This window comes from Fundulus heteroclitus, chromosome 2, assembly GCF_011125445.2.
Source record: "Fundulus heteroclitus isolate FHET01 chromosome 2, MU-UCD_Fhet_4.1, whole genome shotgun sequence".
In the NCBI taxonomy this organism is placed as follows: Eukaryota; Metazoa; Chordata; class Actinopteri; order Cyprinodontiformes; family Fundulidae; genus Fundulus; species Fundulus heteroclitus.
Genome location: NC_046362.1, coordinates 20,098,074 through 20,119,046, shown reverse-complemented (window position 1 = coordinate 20,119,046; position 20,973 = coordinate 20,098,074). Strand labels below are relative to the sequence as shown.

General features: G+C 39.4%; 2 protein-coding genes across 2 annotated transcripts; both read left to right on the top strand.

Annotated features, from left to right (window-relative positions):
- Positions 1-3,395: 3,395 nt before the first annotated feature.
- adm2b (adrenomedullin 2b) lies at positions 3,396-10,896 on the top strand. The gene is made up of 2 exons (XM_012873717.3): positions 3,396-3,721; positions 10,381-10,896. The coding sequence occupies exons 1-2, from the start codon at positions 3,630-3,632 to the stop codon at positions 10,781-10,783; spliced, it is 495 nt and encodes a 164-aa protein (XP_012729171.2). The 5' UTR covers positions 3,396-3,629; the 3' UTR covers positions 10,784-10,896.
- A 4,622-nt stretch (positions 10,897-15,518) lies between these two features.
- On the top strand, positions 15,519-20,854 carry miox (myo-inositol oxygenase). Its single transcript, XM_012873720.3, has 10 exons — positions 15,519-15,626; positions 15,726-15,800; positions 17,731-17,811; positions 18,302-18,464; positions 18,551-18,618; positions 19,388-19,497; positions 19,760-19,827; positions 20,081-20,130; positions 20,271-20,383; positions 20,486-20,854. The coding sequence occupies exons 1-10, from the start codon at positions 15,609-15,611 to the stop codon at positions 20,592-20,594; spliced, it is 855 nt and encodes a 284-aa protein (XP_012729174.2). The 5' UTR covers positions 15,519-15,608; the 3' UTR covers positions 20,595-20,854.
- Positions 20,855-20,973: the final 119 nt, after the last annotated feature.

Genomic DNA, 20,973 nt, shown 5'->3' with positions numbered 1-20,973 from the left:
TAGACCGACTGTGGAACATCAGCATGTGTAGTATATGTGTAATAAACGTTTACAAGCCATTCTAGAGCGAGACAACAATGGGCCTCAGGGAATGTGTGCTGCACGGCGCCATAAGAGGGGAGCAAAGCTCATGGGCTCCAACCGAATACGACTAATTATAACTCCTAGCTCCTGTTCCTTGACCTTTCATTGGGTCAACGGTAAGAACTCTGTTGTGGGTAGGAAAGGAGCTTCGGACCGCTGTGCCAATTTTGGACAGCCTTAACTCCACTGTCATTATGCACTGGAAACAAGCATGGATGATGCGAGTCAATTCCGGCTTTCCGAAAAAGAACTCTTCTCTAACCCCCAGTCGGTCGAGGCAGATGACCGTTCATACTGAGCCTGGTTCTGCTGGAGGTTTTTCCTTCCCGTTAAAGGGGAGTTTTTCTTTCCACTGTCGCTTCATGCTCTATGCTTCTTCAGGAGGAGTGAATGCTGCTTGTCAAGACTTGATGCAATCTACTGGGTTTCCTTAGATAGGACATTATTTTGACCAATCTGTATAATCTGATTGAATTTTGACTTTGTAAAGTGCCTTGAGATGACATGTTTCATGAATTGCCGCTATATAAATAACACTGAATTGAATTGAATTCTCTCTGGACATTTTTGTTCATTTCCTTGAGGTGGGTTGTACTTATATGTAATGTCATGCAAAGTATTGTGCGATTCCTTAAAGCTCCTTGGCACCGGTAAGGGACGTCACAAGGTTCCTATGCTAAAGTAGCGGTGAGAGGAAGTATACAAGTTATTTTTTCCTACCTACCTCCTTCCTTACTGACTGCACCTGTCCAATGTGTATCCTGCCTGTCGCCCACTGACCTGCAGATAGTTCACCGCCCATGTTTTGCATCAAAAGCGTTTTGGCGTCATCTAGTGGTCAGACTTATTCCTAATTATTCCTCTTTCAAATACTGTAACGAATATGTTGCTGTGGAATTGACTTTAAATTTTACTTAAGTTAGCATCATGAAGAGGTTTAAACATGCCAGCACTTGTTCCATCGGTAATTGTGTTAAAAAAAATTGTAGTATTTGTTTTATTATTTGTTAATGAATTAAAATTCAAGATTGATTTTTTTTTGTGAAATTTTAGGGTGAGATGGATCAACTGAACTAAAAGATGCAATCATTGATTTTTTTTTTCTCTCTCCACATCTTTACCAGGGATGCCAATAACTGTGGGCTGCACAATACTCTGCATGATAATGAAACCAGAGCTAAATGAATCCCAAATTGTTAGGGCAACAGAAACATTGAGAGAAAATTAAACATCTATAAAATGTTCTCTGACTTCAGTCTGAGGTGTCCAGCAGACACAGAGACTGAAACCCAATCTATGCAACGTGTGTTTCACCTGCAAAGGACTCAGAGGTGGAGAGAGGATAAGTGTGGGTAGTCTGGAAATGTACGCGCGCACACCTGCAGTCTCACACACACACACACACACACACACACACACACACACACCAAGGTTTGTCCTCTAGGCAGGGTGAAGATGTGATAATGCACATGCTGGACTGAGTCGAGGCTCGAGGTGCTGCAAACTGAGCTTAGACCTTAATACCTCAAACTGCTGAGTCACAGGCAAGAGCTCACTCATCGCGCAGCCCTTCAATTGAGAACTGAAGCCACCTCCAACTACAGAAGGGTCCTTTAATTAAGACTCAGACTCTCAGCTTCACATCAGTGTCCACCTTCGCAGAAAAGAAAAGTTCTTTCATGGCTGGAAAAAAGAAACTGAGAACAGAATCGCTGCAGTGAATGCTTAGACTATTGTAATACCTTCGTGTATCTTTTACTTTCTTTGCTGCTTCATGTTCTCCGGAGTTCTTTATTAAAAAACATAAAACAAAAGGCACAGGCTGGTCGTAGCTTAAATGAACTCTAGGTTTATCATGTTTAGATAATGTAAAGCTAAAAGGTTCTCTGCTCTTGTGATCTATGTCAGCACTTGCTATTTTTTTTTCTTGAACAGTCCCATGTGACATGGGGGCAAACAGGTCATCTGGTGACATCATCAGCTGAGTGCCGGTCTTACCACGCTAAATCCTAATGCTGCTTTGCTTGAGTTGATTAAAATAAGGAAGTTACACAGCAGAAAACAAAATGTTCTTCAGAACATTTAAGATGTTTTAAATGAAGCATTTAAGTTGCAAGAAGATAAATGTCAGTTTTAGCATCTGACCTTATTAATGTATAAAAACCTATATCCCTTTGAGGCAAAACGTTATAAAAAGGCCACATCTTACTTACTTACTATCTTATTTTTACACTTGTGGAACGACATGTCTTTCCAGATTTCCCCATTTTAAAAAAATTAAGTTTGCTTTTAGTTATAGATCACTGAAAAATCTGTCTCAGCACTCATTTGAACATTTTAAGCATTTCCTTCTCTAATTGAAAGCTTTTATTTGTACCTCTGCCCTCCTGCAGCCCCTTTTTTGTTTTGGCGTGTTTTTGGTTCAGTTTTGACAAAGTTCTGCATTTCTTCACTTGTCAAACTACACTCATTAAACCAGGAAATATGAGCATTAGGCTTTGCTTCAGACATCATTTTAGCTGTAGTTACTTAAAGGGCCTAAAATGATGTAAAATATAAAAAATTATGTGGTGTAGGGAAAAAAGTATTTAAACATTTTGAAACGTATCAGACTCAAACTTCAACGTACTTTATTCAGATTTTGTGAGCTAATAAAAGCGGTGCATAGTTGTAAAGTGGAAGAAAAATGATAAAATCTGAAAAATGTGGCACGAATTTGCAGAACCATCTTTCACTGCAGTTCCAGCAACCAAGTCTTTTGGGGGATGTCTCTCCCCTCTTTGCACATCTCCCATTTTTTCCCGATTTTCCCATCGTCTTTGATTAATTATCACTAGCTCTTACAGCTCAATATAAGTATTCCCACGCCCTGATACTGCCACCATTTATACGATGAGTGCTGTGCCTCTGTGTATAAAATATGATCCGTTAAAAAGAGGAGGTTTCATTACATTTCTGTGTTAATGATAGGTTGAGCAGCTCCTTAAACCAAGCTATTCTGTTTCCCTGTGGGAGGCAATACATTCATTGGGAAAAACTAAATCTAGAACAACCTTTAGGGGTTCTATTGTTCACATTTATACAATTATAATCAACACAAAGCGCCATACAAACAAACAGAAAATAGTCTTCCACGCCATCCAGTATCACGTGAGAAAATGGAGACGTTTAATTAGGTTATTGGAGGTTTTGGTTGTTAAGGAGGAAAGAGAATAAGCCTTCCTCCTCCCTCCTCCTCCTCCTCCTGAGTGGGTTTATAAGCGAGAAACCCTCCAGTTGTTCCCAAAGAGCACTCCAATAAAGGTCTGAGCTCTCCCGTCAGACAGCAGGTCAGTGTTCAGGGGGATGCAGCGGACACGCCTGATGATGCCGCCGTTCATCGAGGCCCATCTGGGCCTCTTCGTCTGTTAGGGAGAACGTATTATTCAGTTTTACTTTAAAACTTTATTTTCAAACTTTAAAAGTTTACTAGGTGTAGTTTGGGGTAGTGTTTGGCTCTACTGAGATCTGCCTCCTCCAGGAAGGTTCGCCTCCTCCCTGCTGCCATGAGCGGCCTCCTCGCGGTGTGGCTGTGCTCGCTGCTCTGCCTCCTGCCTCTGGAGATCCAGTCCCGGGATCTGAGAGCTCACAGACACAGGTAAAGCCCTGCTTTCTGAATACGTAAGCTATCTCAACATTTCAGATCCGCGTTTGCACTCGAAAGCACACGCGCATGATTGATCGTCTTGATTTGCTAAAGGCTTTTCGTGTTTTCCACGTCATGATAGAATTTGAATTGGGGAAACAACAGACGGCATGTTACAGGCTGACCCTGTACTTTTACCATGTGACAACATCAGTAAAAAAATAGCAGGGATTGTAGTTTAGAGCAGCAGCTGGCGAAAAGTTAAGTCTATTTGTGTTTTTCTTTGGCCTTCATTTATGTGGGAAAAGGGTCCTCCAGTCAAACGAGGCGATTCGTCTTTACAGCAGGAGGTTGAGATGGAGGCGAGGGTGATTTAGTGGGATCTGGGACACATTCGCACACCGAGGGGGCAAGCTTTGGCCAGACAGCAACAATGAGGGAAACAACAAGAATATAAAAGTAAAGAGCAAAATGTGGAAGGCAGATACGAGAGGTGAGAGCAAGTTAGTTTAACCCTTAAAAGAAAATCCCAGATGTGAAGGAGAAAGACCATCTAACAGTTGTTCAACTCAATCAGGTGTTGCATCACTCTGCCGCTTTGTCCAAAATGCCAAAAGGGAACAGGAAATTAGGAATGAGAGAATGAGAGAAGAAGAGGACCTTGTGGTGAGACTGCGGGGATCTGATGGGGACTAGAAGTTTTGTCTGTTTGAAAAAGTTTCAAGGACTTGAGGAAGGAAGGTGTGTGAATGTCTGGATGTGTGTTCGTTTTGTCCGCGGACAACCCCTTGCAGCGCCGGACCATGGGAGGAATGTTGGAGAAGCTCCTTCTGATGTCAGGCTCTGCACTGACTCACATTATTAATTATACAACACACACACACACACACACACAGCAGAGGGAAAAAGGTCATATTTGACGGTGCTGAGCGGTGGGCCGTAGCTTAACCTACTTTTATTATGCAGTGTTCCTTGTTAATAATATTTCTAAACAAACAAGCTACTTTTAGGATCCTACCCTACAGAATATGACTTGAACTCTGTGAATGGTCAGTATGATATTCCCAGGTTTCCATTAGGTGTCAAATTACTATCCTTTGATGTTATACCACTATGCGTACCGATCACAATTCATAAACATTGTCTTAAAACTTGTTTAAAGGTGCCAAGTCATGTATTTTGACCATAAGAAGAAAACACACAAAAAAACGTATATTTATCTAGAAAAAAACAACAACAATAGACTCGTTCGTCCTGACAGTGTTTATTCAGTCCTTTTTGGGCCTGAGAAGAACTTTGCTTTGGCCGCTATCAGTAGACATAAACATTGTTGTGCCATCTTCTGGCGGTACTGCAGAACTATCAGAAAGCAAGATGGCGACAATTGCCGCTGCTACTGTAAGAGCCAATAGACTGTCCTGCATTGCCTCTCAGTTAAAGTGACATATCGGAGTGGTCAAAAACCAACCCGATCCACAGGTCAGGGTTACTTAACCTCTCTCTTTTCGTGCCTCCGCTCAGTGTTGCTGACTCGCTCAGCTCCATTGCTTATCCTTGTTTACTCATTGGGCACCTACGCAATACCGTACTTCTGGTCAGGTGGTCTTGTTATGATAAATATACACAAAGGCAAAAATAAATTGTAAACCGCAGAAATAAAATATAATAAGCCAATGGGGTGCCATACTTTAATCGGAAAACATTTATGTGCAACCAGAGTTAGCTACTGCCATAGAAATTGGTAAAGTTATACAGGGTGACTACTGACTAGGCCCCTTCAAGGTATTTTTACCCATTTATTCAGTCTTTAGGTGTTCTTGTATTGCACTAGATTTGGAGGACAGAAACCATGCATAAACATTTGGCTTCCTCCTATAGATTTTGCAATTTGCAATCAGACAGCTGATCTCAGATTTGACTTAATAATAATCTAATTTACAGAGAAGATCGTCAGCCCTCTAACATCGTGCTTGAAAGTTAGCATCAGGTACTTGTTGTTTATTGATGTTGTTTATTTTTCTCAATGTTTGTGCCCCTCTAGTCTTCTTTGTGTGAAGGAAAATATTCCAAAAGAGACACGATCCATGTTGACATTACTTTAACAGAGAAGAGGATATTTCCTTACAAGTTTTCCCAACAAGCCAAACTTATTCAGTAATTGTCTAGCTGTCATTAAACATTTAATTTGCTGACACCTCCCTGCAGAGTCTTAAACATATCCATGTGTTTCTGTCAGCTTCTCTTACCATGCTATGACCTGAGAGGAAATGTGCTTTGGCATAAAGTACTAGAAACAATTGGCAACAGGCTTGAATGTTTACCACCACAATGTGCTGAATGATGTAATTTTCAGGCTTTTCTAAGATCAATGTGTATCAAACTTAAAAATGTTTCTTCAAGATCTTTGCTGACACCCTTTATTCTTGGAAATCTATATCTCAGCATGTTATTTGCAAGATTATTGAAAAATAATTAGACAAAATAATTAGGGTTTCTTAAAGAAAATGACTAAAGACAGTCGTTTTCTATCAGCACTATTTATACAGCACTATTTAGGCCTTAGCATTGGCCCAATGGCTGAATGTTGCAAATATGCAACAAACTAAAATATTTTGATAACTTAAAAAAAACTTGTTGCACAGAGTTCATCTCATAAGCTGTAGAAGCACTCAATAAGCAAGTGAGTATTTTTATGTTGGCGGAACTTACAAAAAAGCTTTTTATTTCCAGCCTGGTTCTCTCTGGTTGTCTCTTTGTTAGCCCTCTTGTGTTAACAGAATATATGTTCATCAGGTACAAGTCATACCAGAAACAAGTGCTTGCCAAAGGCTCCTAGGTCCGCACTAAATATTTAATAACTGGCATTGAGGGAACGCACACGCTGTCTTTGTTGTTTGTGTAATACAAACAGTTTGTTGCATATTAATGACAATAGCCATCAAGGGGTTAAAATAATTTGTCATGGTAAACCCAGTCTACCTGTGATTTCCCAACACCATAGTGAATGGCTGCAATTGTGACAACAATATTATCCAAAAAATTAAAAATTCTGACATTTGTACTGACACAAAACACATAGAAATAGAGAATCTCTGTTAAAAAAATATATATATATATATATATATATATATATATATATATATATATATATATATATATATATATATATATATATATATTATTTATTTATTTATTTTTTTTTTAACAGATAAACTTTATGCTCACAAACAACAAAGTTGGTCTCTTCTGTGGTCTGGTTGTTGACTCTATGTTCGTTGTCACAACAGAGTTCACTCAATACTTTCCCAGTGTTGATAATAAGTGGCCGCACATCCATTTGTCATATTTCTAATAAAATTAGTCTTCACCCTATATACAGTCACAGTCCGCAAGACACTGCAGATCCATATGTTACAATGCTCACTTCCTGTTTATTTATTTTTTTCAGAGCTGTGGCTACAAACTATTTTTTTCTGTTTTAAATTACTGTTTAATTAAAAAAAACAATGGAGGGGACACTTCCGTTTCACCATTTCAATACAAGTTGTATAGTTATAAAATATGCTGACATTTAAGTTGCAAGTTGTAAAATGAACATTTGACGTCTTGAACGCTTGCACCAATAAATCCATTCAATTGATCCTGTGTAGCTTGTTTTGCCTAAATTTCTCAGCAGATCGAGTTTACCTATAAATTCAACTCAGTTTGCTGTTTAATTAAAACTAAATGTTTTCTCTGGGTCAAGAACAGAGAAACAAAGCATATACTTAGATCAAATGATCAAGAGCAATGAGCTCATGGTCATGATTTTAATGACACCTTACCCTTCCAGGAGAACACAATGTTTCCCACAAACTTAAAGTGGTGAACATTTAGAAACTAAGGTTTATTTATTTCATTAGTTTGTAGTGAAATCATAGTCTTTCATGTCTTCTGACAAACAAATTTAGATTTATTTTATCGATTAATTTTTATAACTTACAAAAGCCCAGTAACTATAATACATTCAAGCCAGCTTTGTTTGATTTTAGCTTACATAAATCTTGCAACGCTCAAACAGACAAATGTAGCTCCATATTGCACAGACACAAATTTTTAAACCTCACCACAACTAGTCATTTAATCACGTAATGCTGTGGATGGATGGTTTTAGTAGGGAGGAAGAAAAGTATACATCTTTCTGGTATGAGCATGTGAAACATTGCAATAATACAGAACAAAACTCTGAAAAAAAAACTGTTTTTATGTGAAGATTAAATTACACAGATTCTACAATTTTTACTGAAAAGCCCCTCCTTAAGGCACACTAGAGTAAGAGGGGTAAATACAGAAGCATACCACGCTTTTCTGATATTTATTTGTTAAGAAAATTAAACCTTCAATTATTACCTTAGAAAATTAAACTAAAATAAAATGAAGGTTGATGTGGTTATGACAAAATGTGTAAAAGCTCACGGGGGCAAAGCAGTGTACATGAATTCTACCATCCTGATTCAAACACAAATACATTTTTCTAATAATTGTAAACACGGCACAGAAGCAAAACTTTACCATGTCATCATTAAGAGTTGTGCTCTGCTTTTTTCCCCCTTGTGTATACTCAATGTTGCATAACCTCTGAAGGGTCATTTGAGTTTCAGTGTGTGAACTCTTCAACGTCTAAAGGAGAAGAATTTTACAAAAAATGAACAAAAGAGGTATTGTGATGACCGAAGACAAAAACTCTGCAAGTCAGCAGGGAGGTGGGAAAGAGAGTGCTTTAAACACACTGACGGGGAACGATGCAGGAGCCTCTCAGCAACATCAATGTCCACTCGTGGCTGTAACTTCCCGGTTCCCTCCCTCCGTGCTCCCCTGAGACGCACCGGTTGACATGTTGTTGCTGATTAACTCGAAATAATATTTTTCTTTAAGATGTGCTGATGACCGAGCAAACAGAAGCGTCAGCTGCTTCCCAGCTCTGTCGGTCTGAGCCACTCCAGTCTGGTTGGGTGCGGAAAGGAGCGAAAACCTCAGGGGGGTGCAGGCCTATATTTGGGACGCTGATAAATGTCAATTATTAACTGAGAAACTGTCAAAGGAAACGAGTCATTGCTATTTAGCTGTGTGTGAGCATTGAAATTGTTTCAAAGAACACACACACACACACACACACACACAAACATCACACACAGATTATTCAATAACATAAGTCTGAAACATTTCAATTATTCTTTTTTTACACTTCCTCTGTGCTTGGAGAAGAAGATAAAATCCACAGTCTCACAATGTGGACTAATACTCTTTCATCATTATTGTAACTTTTGCTTTTAATGGTGGTCCAGCTTGTAGTTCGTGGTAATATCGATAATTAGATTGATTTACAAACATAAGTTAATAAAACACCACACGGTGTGAAGTTGAGCACTTACAGAAGACTGAACTATATTATTATTAAAGTGCACATTTATATGGACACCTGTCCAGTGATGAGGGAGAAGTCAGAAGAAATGTTGCCTTTAAGCGGTTTGGAGACCTAGTAGACCGGCACACTACCATAGGATTTAAAAGTCCTTTATGACAATTCTTGTCAACCTGTAATTCTGCAATAGGGGTTATTGACTACTTAGAACAAAATTAGGTAGCATTCAGGTAAAAGTTGTGATTTCTGCTCTTTCCAGTCGAAATCTAACCTGACCCTAGCCATATGGATTTCCCTCCGCCTAGCTCCACTCATCCATCTGGGACAGATCCATAGGAATGGCGTTTCAGAAGGCTGGGCCTTATCAAAAATCCTTGCATATGATTGGATAAGCCACTTGTCTGTCATCTTTATTGACGTGCTATTTCAACCACTCACACTGAAGCCAACCCTTGATGTTGATGAGAGCGACGCAGGAAAAACCAAAACTTTTTTTTATTTATTTATGTGTTTGTGGCTCTAGTGGCACGCGTTTTATTGACAGTGAGCTGACAGGTAGAGTAGAGGGGGGAAGACAGGCGGCAAAGCGCCGTGGGTCGGAGTCGATCCCGGGCCGACCGCGTCCAGGACTAAAGGCCTCCTAACATGGTTCACGCTAACCGCTAACCGCTAACCGCAAACCATGCCCCGGAAAACAAAACTTGCCAAATCCGGTCGGGAGAAGGGCGAAAACATGTTTTCCACCAACAAAAGCCTTCAGAGCCGTTCTCTGATGTTTTTTTAATGAAACAATATTAGGTAGATTGGACAACACGGAAGAAATAGCAGCATCAATGTTAACACTTGCTTCCTCAATGCGAGCCGCCATTGTCTGAATCAAAACAGTCTCACGTCACGGTCGTTTCTCCACTACGTCACATCTATGAAACTCCAGCCCTGCGTCCTGATTGGTTGGACAATAAAATTGGTTGGAGAAATCACTCTCTATGGGAGATGTCCCAGATGGATTTGAGTGGAACTAGGCAGAGCGATATCAATCTGGCTAGGGTCAGGTTAGTCGAAACCAGCGTTTTCTTCTTATTGTCCGACATTAAGACAAACTGAACTATTTTCTTTTAAGTTTGCTAATTGTCAGAATGATGATCGTGTTTTAGAGAATTTCTGTTTGTACTTTCTAAAAATTTAGCAAATATGAATACATTTCCGAATTTATTTGTCAAAACACAAAATACCTCAACCTTCTTTGTGTAATATGTCCTCTTTTTTTCAGGTTGAGTGCATCCAGAAACCACAAAGAGTCGTCTCACCCCGGCTTCCCATCTACTGTGTCTGATCTCTCTGCAGCCATCAGTAACCAAATCCCCCAGGAAGACACACCAAACATCTGGAGGGCCCCACCACACAGAGATCCATCGTCAAAGTTGTCAGACATGTTGCTTCATGGAGGCAACAACGTGCAGCCAGAGGTGCCGGTGCGGCAGCGGTGGTCGAGGGGTCGTCGTCATGCCAACAGTGGTGGCGCAAGGGGCCATGGTCACCTGATGAGGGTGGGGTGCGTCCTCGGCACCTGTCAGGTGCAGAACCTCAGCCACCGTCTCTACCAGCTCGTTGGGCAGAACGGGAGGGAGGACTCCTCCCCCATTAACCCCCGCAGCCCCCACAGCTACGGTTAACGTCACACCCCTAATCCAGCCAGACGAGTTTCACTGGAACGTTAATTTTTTTACCGGATCGTTCATTTCAGCTGGACCAGAGATAGAGAAATCAACAAATCGACGATAGTTTGTAAAAATGGGTAGTGTGTTTACTTCATGCCTTTGGTTTGCTTTTTGTTTTGTTTTTTCTAGATGTGACAGTAATTTATATTACTTTTTGATAGCAGTGTTCTAACTGAGAGAGTTTTTTTTTTATCTGTGAGTGTTGCGGCATTTATAAAAAAAAAAGAAAACAGAAAAAAATGCTGGCATAGATTTCGGTGTCCAATAAATAATGTCCAACGAACCCAATCTGCAACTTTCTAAAATGTTCTTGAGAAGAGCAGTTGGTGCCGTATTTGTCGCAAATAGTTTTCATCCTTTCTCTTTGGTGATGAGAGGTGGCAAATCAGTAATGCGATGACAAAAAAAAACAACCTCATTTTTTTTAAAAGAAGAAAACGGAGAAAGGTACAGAGTACTGACCGGTCAAACTGGGTGTTTTCAGGCTTGGACAAGAGAACAGGTCTATTTATTTAGGTAGTCTGTTAAAGACAGTTAAAAGAGCCAACTAGATGTATAACATTGCCAAACCATCATGTAACTCTCACTAAATGTAGCGGAACATGTAACATATCAACATCTCACAAATACTAAATCTTGATCAAATTTTACTAGCTTGATGTCAGAATCTGTCTCTGGACACGACTGTCAATCTTGTTCCAAAGCGGAAATATTCAAAGGGATGAAGTGTGATGTTTATTGTACGGCAATAATAAGAACGACTCCATGGCATGCACTTAACACTCTGACTCTGATTGTGTGTCCATGAAGATGTCCCCTTCAGGGCTTTTTGTCCGTGATACCAGTCAGAGTCAATTAGGACGAGGCATTCACAGAAATTGATTATATAAAATATGTATTAGATTGCATCTATATTTTTTAAACTCATTTTTTAAAGTCAAAAAAGTTTGGCCTGCCAATTTATTTTTTTATATTTTTATTTTTTATTTATGACAGGGACATTGTACATAAATTAGCATTCCTGCAAATGCACCAGAATTAGCCAAAAGGCTATTTTTCATCTCTTGTCCCTGGATAGATGTTAAAATGGTCTACCTAAAAACACAACAGTAAGAGTTTTACAGTGAACAATACAAATATAAAAAGAAATAAAAACAGCTATAACTCTTCAAAAGTTGTTTAAAAATGCAGACCAATGTTCAGCTGGAGAACATTTAGCTGCTTGCGTGGTTTATCCCACAGTAGATGGACACAGTTTTAACCCCCAGAGACAAAGCCAGAGCAGATTTCCCTTTAAACATGGGTTGCATCAACGGTCTGGCAGGGACCGACTTTCCTCCAAACAAAAAGAACGCTGATTGTTTGGAGGTTCAAGAGGAAAAAAAAATGTCCACAATGTGTTAAGGAATTATCTCTTATTGTGGCAAAATGTTTGAATGGCAAAGCATTGTTCCAATTACAGATACTATCCAAGTCACTAGTAACGACTCAAATTAACTGTGTCCAACAGATTCCACAAAGAAATGAGTGAATTGTTCATTCTGAACATTTTTTATGGGTTCATAGATTTAGTTTTACTGCTCTTTTTTTTTTTTTTAAAACGGTCGAGTTACAGTGACACTGACCTTGTAGTTGAACTTTGACAAATAATGACTCCACAGACTTGATCAGGTTTTCACAATCATTAACTATCTCTGCAGCAGAGACAACACCATGAACATACATTTCAATCAATTCGAAATGACAAATAACAGCTATGTTGACGATGACCGATCACTGGAGTGAAGCTTGAATTCTGAGAGTTTTTGCACAAACAGTAAAACAAACATATTGACTGCAGCATGTCTCAAACTTAGCTGCCTACCTAAGGTCGGCTTTCAGCATCAGTGTTGTTTCTGCTGTCTGAACCTAACTGAGTTCAGTGCTAATCTCCAAAAAGCACATTAATCCCTATGTGCAAACAAGCAGCTTTAAGGCACAGAGCTACAGACAACCAAGGACAACAAACTAACCCCCCCCCCCCCCATCCAAACTCAACCAGCCAATATGAAAGCTGACGCTGATCCATGAGGTCTGCACACTTCTTAACAGAGAAAAGGGAACAGTGGATGTATAAAAGTGCAACAGAGTGGGATTTTTTTTTCTTTTTAGTAAATGCAATATTTTCTAGGTGCCATAGAGTTTTTAGAATTAACCTGAACGTTACTGCTGACTACTGAGTTTTTTTTCCCTCCCTTTCTGTTTCTTCATAGGAGTTCAGTCACTTTGGTTTTTAGGAAGCACTTTACTAAACTGTAACACGGCATGAAAACACTTTGACTTTTATTTTAAAGGTTTGATTTTTCCTTCTATGTAAATAAACTACTGGACTAAATCTTCTCTCTTTTTTTGAGCCATCTTTGCTCAGTTTTTGCAGAACTGTGTAATACATACCTCTAATATCGGTTAAGGTTTACTATATTAATCCCTAAGGGGGAAATTGAGTTGCCATTGTCATGTCAAAAATACATATATACAGGCAAAAAAACAAACAAAACACTCACACTGGACTCTGCTGTAGAGCACAACAAAGATGCCACATCATTATAATATATAACAAGAACAGTGTTAACGTCATTATCAAGAATAAGATCAGACAAAGTGCTCATTATAAAAGTGCGATATGTTCTCATCAAACCAACAGGATGCTGATGGATTGTTAGGCCTTGTGGTTTGTTATAATTCCTTGTATTAAAATTAGGAAGAGAAGCATATTCTGTAGACGCCATATAAGATGAATGATTTGACCCAGTTTGCATTAGAAACCTTCTCAGGGACTGAAAAACTGCCTTCACAGATGAATATTGCTAACCAGACGGCACGCTGTAAACCGGAACATACCGGGTCAGGGTTAAAGTGGATACAGTTAAAGCAAGCTCCAGCGTCTCACAGAACACCTTTCAATCGATCATTCAAAGATAAAGAGACTATGGCTGAATAATAAAAATATAAAAAAATATAAAGTGATGAGTCGATCTGGATGAAATTTAATCAGCAAAGCAGCCATGAAGCCCATGGTAACTTTGGAGGAGCTGCAGAGATTTACAGTTCAACGGCACCATTACATAGGTATTCCACATGTCTGGTTGTTTCTGAAAGAATGTTATATATATATATATATATATATATATATATATATATATATATATATATATATATATATATATATATATATATATACTTTAAAGCAAGTCTAAAAGATTTGCCTCTGTAGTTTGGCACAAGCGATGCAGCAAAGGCAGAAAATAATGGCCTACGTGGAAAATACAGTTTATAAAGAATGCTATTCACAACACCCCTCCACCATAAAACATGGTGATGGAAGCATCATGCTGTGGGGGTGCTTTTCTTCAGCAAGGCCAGGGATGTTGGTCAGAGTTAATGAGCAATAAGCAATACTTTGTCAGTGGTTTTATGAAGAATCCAATCAGCCCTGACAGAGTTTATTTGTTCAAACCTTTAACACACCCACATTTTCAAAAAACAGAAAATCTTTGATTTTAGGAAGCTCTCCTGGTCATATATTTCCTTGTCACCATCTGTTTGGTGTTTGATAGATCCTAATGTCCAGAAACAACATTCAGTTTCCATGATAACTGGTAAATAGTGTATGATTGTGATGTATGAATTACTGGTTTACAGAAACACGATCTGTGGATTGACAGGCCGGTGTGCGTGCGTGCACGCATGAGTTCTTCCCTCTGCGTGTTGGACCGGTGACCTGTCCTGAGTGAACCTCGCTGTCCCCAAGGACAGGCTCCAGTCCACATTGACCCTGAAAACAGAACTTTTTTTTTTTTTTCCCCCAATCAGGAGCAGGCGACACACAAAACGATACCAAACTTCAAATATTTGCCGACGCTGTTTGCATATCTGATCGGACCCCTAAAAGAAGAGCAGAGAAGCAGCGGTTCTGGCTCTATAGATCCACATCCACATCAGTCTATCAGCACAAAGTTCCTCACACTCGTTCAAGCATTTGCTTAAAAGCGTCTGATGGAGACCCTTGGTGATCAACATGGACTGGAGCCAAACAGGATGTTTTGGGGGCCTTGACTGTTAGGAGCAGACAACTAAATGCAAACACTGAGGGACATTGACTTGCACCTGTTTGAACTCTTTGGTCCACTTTATCTGTCCTCCTATTGCTTTTAAAACCGCGCAGCGAGATAACTCGGACATCTCATACGGAGAAATGTCGTCACTGGCCTCTATGTGCGTATTTGGATCAATACGCAGAAATTAAAGTGGGTCTTTCTGTTATTTAAGTCCTTTTTTCTTTTCATCATTATATTGCAGACAGGGTTGATTCTTACAAACAGAATCAAGATAAACCAACTAATTTAAGTGAAACAGTATTTTATTGTTAAACGTGTGTATGTTCTGTCAACCACCATCACAACAAAAGAGTATGTGCATCCGAAGAATTGCTGATTCATTCCGCATTTGTCCAAACACGTACTCTGCTGATTCCTGAAAAACTCTTCCTGCGATGGACGCCGAGTTGAACGCACAAACAAGGCCAACGTTCAGCACGCAGGGTACCCCGTTAGGTAAGGCTTGGTTAAATTGTGACTGGACAGGGGTGGACACTTCATGTGCGTTTGAAGAAAAAAAAAAAAATCATAGGTCATTATAGGTCGGAAGCAGGAGGATATAAATGAGCAAGTGTAGGTTGCCATCTCCAGAGAAACCAACACAACCCAACACATCTGCTGAGATTACCGTTCATCCGTGAGCCATGAGGGTGGTCAACATTGTGAGTGTTATTTTTTTTAATGTATTTACACGTCCCTCCTGAAGTATTCACGGGTTAAAAAGTTATTTGAAAGCGTCTATTTTGTTGTTTCAAATGCAGGGACCAGATCCATCCCTGGCATATCGGCCAAACTTGGAAGACTCCAAGGAGAAAGAAGATTACAGAAACTTTGTGGTGGGTTTATTTAACGCTGCATCCATGAAAGGGAGATCACATCTTTTTTTTCTGATTTGATATTTCTGCCATTAGCTGTATATTGCAAGTAAATTACTTAGCTGCAGTTAGTGTTGCTGTAATACAGATTTTGGCTCAGATCCAAACAATCTAAGTTGTATTTCTATGTAGCAGTATGAAAAATATATCAAAGAATAAATCTGGTTCTTAATTTAGGATAAAGAAAATATTGCAAAAATAAGAATACACCATATGGATTTTTATATTAAAAAACTTGTTTATAGCCTTCTACAATTAATCAACAAACAACTTTTAAAATGTAACAAAACTTAAGATTTGCAATAGATGTTGAATGGAAGTTGAGACAAGAAGAGTTTAGCTGTGTTTCCCTGCCTGAATTTCCCCTATTGTGGAACAATAAAGGAAATCTCTATTCTTTGATCATCTTTTCTATTTTATTTCATAAATATCCAGCGTGAAGTAACGTGAAATTCAGATGAATTTAAATGATCTGCCCTCAATTAAGAAATGGTTTCAGGAATAGTTTTAAAAAAGAAGAAAAATAATTATCATTTTTAATTATGGGTTGAACTGTCAGCCAATTAACAGCTTGCAGATTGCAAGGTCTATAAATTAATCTAGAAGTGTTTCATTTTCTTAAACATCATGTTTGATATTTTTACTTTTCTGAAGAACAAAATAAAAAATGTTCATCAGTTATTCAGGATATAAAAAAAATATATTTTTCTCATAAACATTTCAACTCAATATGTATTTGCTTGAGAGGCTGAATATTATATTTAGAACTTTTTTTTACAAGGAAACAATAAAGGGTATCATATTTTCACAACTTTTCATTTTCTGTTGTGTTCAGACTCTGAGCTGATGTTGGTTAAGTTTATTCTCAGGTCTATAGTTTTGAAATATGTAAAAATCTATGAGAGACAGCAAGTGATTACAGAAGCGTGATGCCGTTTCAAACAGACCATCAAACCCAGCCGTGAATGCATGACTCAACATGAGTTCATAAGGACTGTCGTCTGAGAAGAATTAGCTGTGAAATCTAACAAACGAGCACCCTGTCTTGGGATTTAAAAGCCCTATGCAGTGAACTCAGTTGCCCCTATAATTCACCACAGCAGTAAATGATCACCGGCATTTTTGACTTGTTCATCTGCATAAAAAATAAATAAATAATAAATAAAAAACGATCTACCTATTGTTCTGTCTTCATCCCTCAGCTTTGGATCGTTCCCTTCCTTTAATCCAAGGTTCAGATTGTGTCATAATCCAGAGGCCAAAAAAAAAAGGGAAAGAAAAGCATTCTACTCAGCCATGAGAGCCATGCTTGATCCTTTTCTGCTTTGTCAAAAAGCGAAAGTCCATTCAACACATTCATGTTCCAAAGGTCTTTTTCTGTATTGTTTCCAAAAATAGGCTGTGGCACTGTGTGGTAGTTAATGGAGAGAAAGTATTTAAATTACAGATATGGTTAGAACAATAGAAAGGCTGATCATAACTTCTTCATGTTTTATAAATTCAAGAGTTTTCTTGCTTTAAAATCTGCAACATGTGATTAAAGCTGACAAGAACATGGATTTACTTTAAAAAAGAAAATCAAAACGTTTCTTTTAATTGGGCTTCTTGGTAAATATAAAAACAATATTTCTATACTTTGTTTTGACCAGCAACATATCTTATTTGTCATATAAACTAGCAATTTAAGAGCTTTAACAAAACTGAGGTGTTTTGCTATTGAAGTTGTTTCAGTTTACGAACTAAAAACGATAACATTGCATTTCTCTACAAAATAGCTTAATCTGCCAAACAGGAACTTCCCTTTTCTTTTCCTTCGATCCCTGTTATCGCAATAGTTGATGGTGCATTGGTGCTGTAAAATATGCTGAGGGGTTGTCTCCTTGCTTTCTAGGATGGAAGTCTCTTCAACAGAGTCTTTAAAACGTACAGCGTGATGCACACCAACCAGACGGTGGACTTCGTACAACGAAAGGTGAGAAAATCAGGACCAAGCACTAAGTTATTCAGCTTGCAGGTGTGGAATAAAAGGATCATATTTTCTATTTGGCACTCTTGATTTTTTTTCATTAGTGCTTCCTGGAGATTGCAAACCTTCTCTTAGTCACTCTGTGTTGTCGTATTTGCTTATTGTGACTAAATCCCTACCACGCTATTTAATGCATCTGATCTAATATCTGGAAATTAAGACCAAGCTGTAGAACCAGTGAATGCTGTTCCTGTATCCTGTATTAAACCTCATTTAACATTTTATTCATGGATCGTATTTTCCATGTCATTTATCCTTTTCTGCTTTGTCAAAAGTCCATTCGATACATTCACGTTACAAAGGTATTTCTCTGTATTGTTTCCAAAAATAGAACAAATCTGATTTCTATGTTCCTGAAAAGCCAAACGTGCAAAAAAAAAATAGCTTTAAGCAGTTTAAGCGTGCTCTGACGCCCCCCCCCCCTCTCTCTCTGCAGCACACCGAATGGACCCCCTGCAACCACCTTCAGATGGGAATGATGGACGCCATCATGTCTCTGGACCAGCTGGTGGACGAGTCGGATCCTGACGTCGACTTTCCCAACTCCTTCCACGCCTTCCAGACCGCCGAGGGCATCCGCAAAGAACACCCAGACAAAGGTAGCCTCTGGCGAGACACTGATGGAGAATAATGACATCCTGGAGACCTGTAAATAACTTCTAAAAATGACCGTGTGTCACCCCAGACTGGTTCCAGCTAGTGGGGCTGATCCATGATGTTGGGAAGATCTTGGCCTTGTGGGATGAGCCGCAGGTACGATACACGCACTCTATGGACTTTGCTCTCGTTTTCAAGATGAACGTATTATAATTTACTAAAACCTCCTTCTTGAGTACTCTGTATAGAAAAATGGCATTTTATTTGAATTTATAACAAGATACATCGTAAATGTTTTCCGTTTTTTGTGAAATTGCAACCCCAAACTTCAACATATTTATTAAGATTTTTCATAAAACTGTGTTATAATCATATATAGTGGAAGAAAAATGATGAACAGCTTTCACGGTTTTTCACAAATGAGAATCTGACAAAAATAGTTGACCCCTTTTATTTTGACACCCTTATCCCGTTACTCCAATCTGTGAACATCTCCCAAAGCTCTTTTCAGTCCAACACCCTTAAATGAAACCAAGACCGGCCAGGAAGGAGAGACATTACTGCTGAGATTCACAGTCTAGATGGAAGAATCTGTCAGCAAGACAACTACTAGACGTGCATGTCATAATCTGGCCTTTATCAAAGTTTGGCAGAAATAAATCGGATTTTGCCACATGTCAAATAGGAGATACAGCAAACGTGCTAGCATGTGATCGGGTAGGATGGCAAACCCCCCCCCCCCCCCAAAAAAAAACACGGAGGAAAACACTGCACTGCACCCTCGACTCAACGTCATCATAAAACACGGTGTTGGCAGCATCATGCTTTGGGGAGCCGCAATGGAAAGGTTCCGATTTGTTTAGTAAACGTTAAGAATGAGTTACACGTTTTGTGGCTTTTAGCAGTGTGAATGTGTGTTTCACAGTGGGCTGTAGTGGGAGACACGTTCCCTGTGGGTTGCAAGTTCCAAACCTCCATAGTGTTCAGAGACAGCACCTTCCAGGACAACCCAGATGAGAAAAACCCGAGATACAAGTAAGTATTTCTCAGCTCTGAGGCTCACTGCTTTATGAAGTGTTACTGTGTTTGATGCAAAGAGTCATGTCACATTTTCAATGTTATTTTTCAGTGCAACTATGTTTAACTTTAAGGAGTGACTGTCATCTGGGTGGTCTACACCACAGAAGCCCCCTGAGACTTACCCCCCTAGAAACACAAAATTAGCTCTAAGAATGAGAGAAGGGGATTAAATGTTAAAAGAATCAGCATTTTCTTTCCTATTCATATTTTTTTTTAGGACTGAATATGGGATCTATGAACCCAACTGTGGTCTCGACAACGTGCTGATGTCCTGGGGTCATGACGGTAAGCAAAATGATCATATTTAGCCCAGTAAAAGTGAATGGATGGTGAATTAAGGCTGCACGTTATACTGCAACCACCATTAAATGCAGGATAAATATCGCAAAGAACAGCTTGGACTCCAGGATATAGATACTTAGATAAGGGCCACGCATCTGTGCTTTTTATGCCCAAATAGCAGCTATAGCCAAAAACAAGTCCCCACCTCACCATGCAAGTCTTGCATTTGTATTTACATCGCGTTTTATTCCTTCAGAATATCTCTACAGGGTCATGAAGTTCAACAAGTGCCCCATCCCCGAGGAGGTGCGTAAATCTTTCCATGAAGCGGTTTAAATGCACCTTTTCCCTCACATTTTAGCGGGCCAGATCAGGGCTTGCATCAGTTCAGAGCTCGATTTGTTATGTCTTGCCGTTGTAAGATGCGCCTTTCCGTTTCTCCGCAGGGGCTGTACATGATCCGCTTCCATTCCTTCTACCCCTGGCACTCTCACGGAGACTACACCCACCTGTGCAACGACAAAGACCTGCAGATGCTGCCCTGGGTCAAAGAGTTCAAGTTGGTATCTTCCTCCATTAGCTCCACTGCAACACACACACACACAAACACACACAGAAAACAGCACCGGGTATCTAACCCTCAACTCTTGTGTCGCTGCAGCAAGTTCGACCTGTACACAAAGACCACCGAGCTGCCCAACGTGGACGAGCTGAGGCCTTACTACCAGTCTCTGATCGACAAATACTGCCCGGGAGTGCTGCAGTGGTGAACCGCGGACGTCTGCAATATGATTACCAAGTGTAAATATGAGTGACTCAATGTTTTATCAACACTTAAGCTGGACTTAGTGCTTTTTGGACACGCAAGATTATCGCCGCTTGCTTCAAGGGACTCTTAAACCCCCGCAGGACGCGTCAAAAGGAAACTCTTCAAATCTCACACAATGATTGCAGTTATAGACCGACGCATGTACAAACCTTTTTTTGTTTTATTGTATTTTCACAATTAAAAAAATCCATATAAAACTTCCACAATGACTCCTGTGCTTTTTTTTCCCTCTCTCTCTAATAATACCTAAATATTTACAGAACAAAAACGAAAAGTGCTAGATATAGCTCAGTACAGAGTGAGCTGGAAGCGCAGAAACA

Coding starts and splice junctions, on each gene's coding strand:
- adm2b (XM_012873717.3), top strand. CDS start 3,630: ATGAGCGGCCTCCTCGCGGTGTGGCTGTGCTCGCTGCTCTGCCTCCTG. Junction 3,722..10,380: donor CTGAGAGCTCACAGACACAG/GTAAAGCCCTGC, acceptor TCTTTTTTTCAG/GTTGAGTGCATCCAGAAACC.
- miox (XM_012873720.3), top strand. Junction 15,801..17,730: donor AAGATTACAGAAACTTTGTG/GTGGGTTTATTT, acceptor CTTGCTTTCTAG/GATGGAAGTCTCTTCAACAG. Junction 19,828..20,080: donor GATGTCCTGGGGTCATGACG/GTAAGCAAAATG, acceptor TTATTCCTTCAG/AATATCTCTACAGGGTCATG.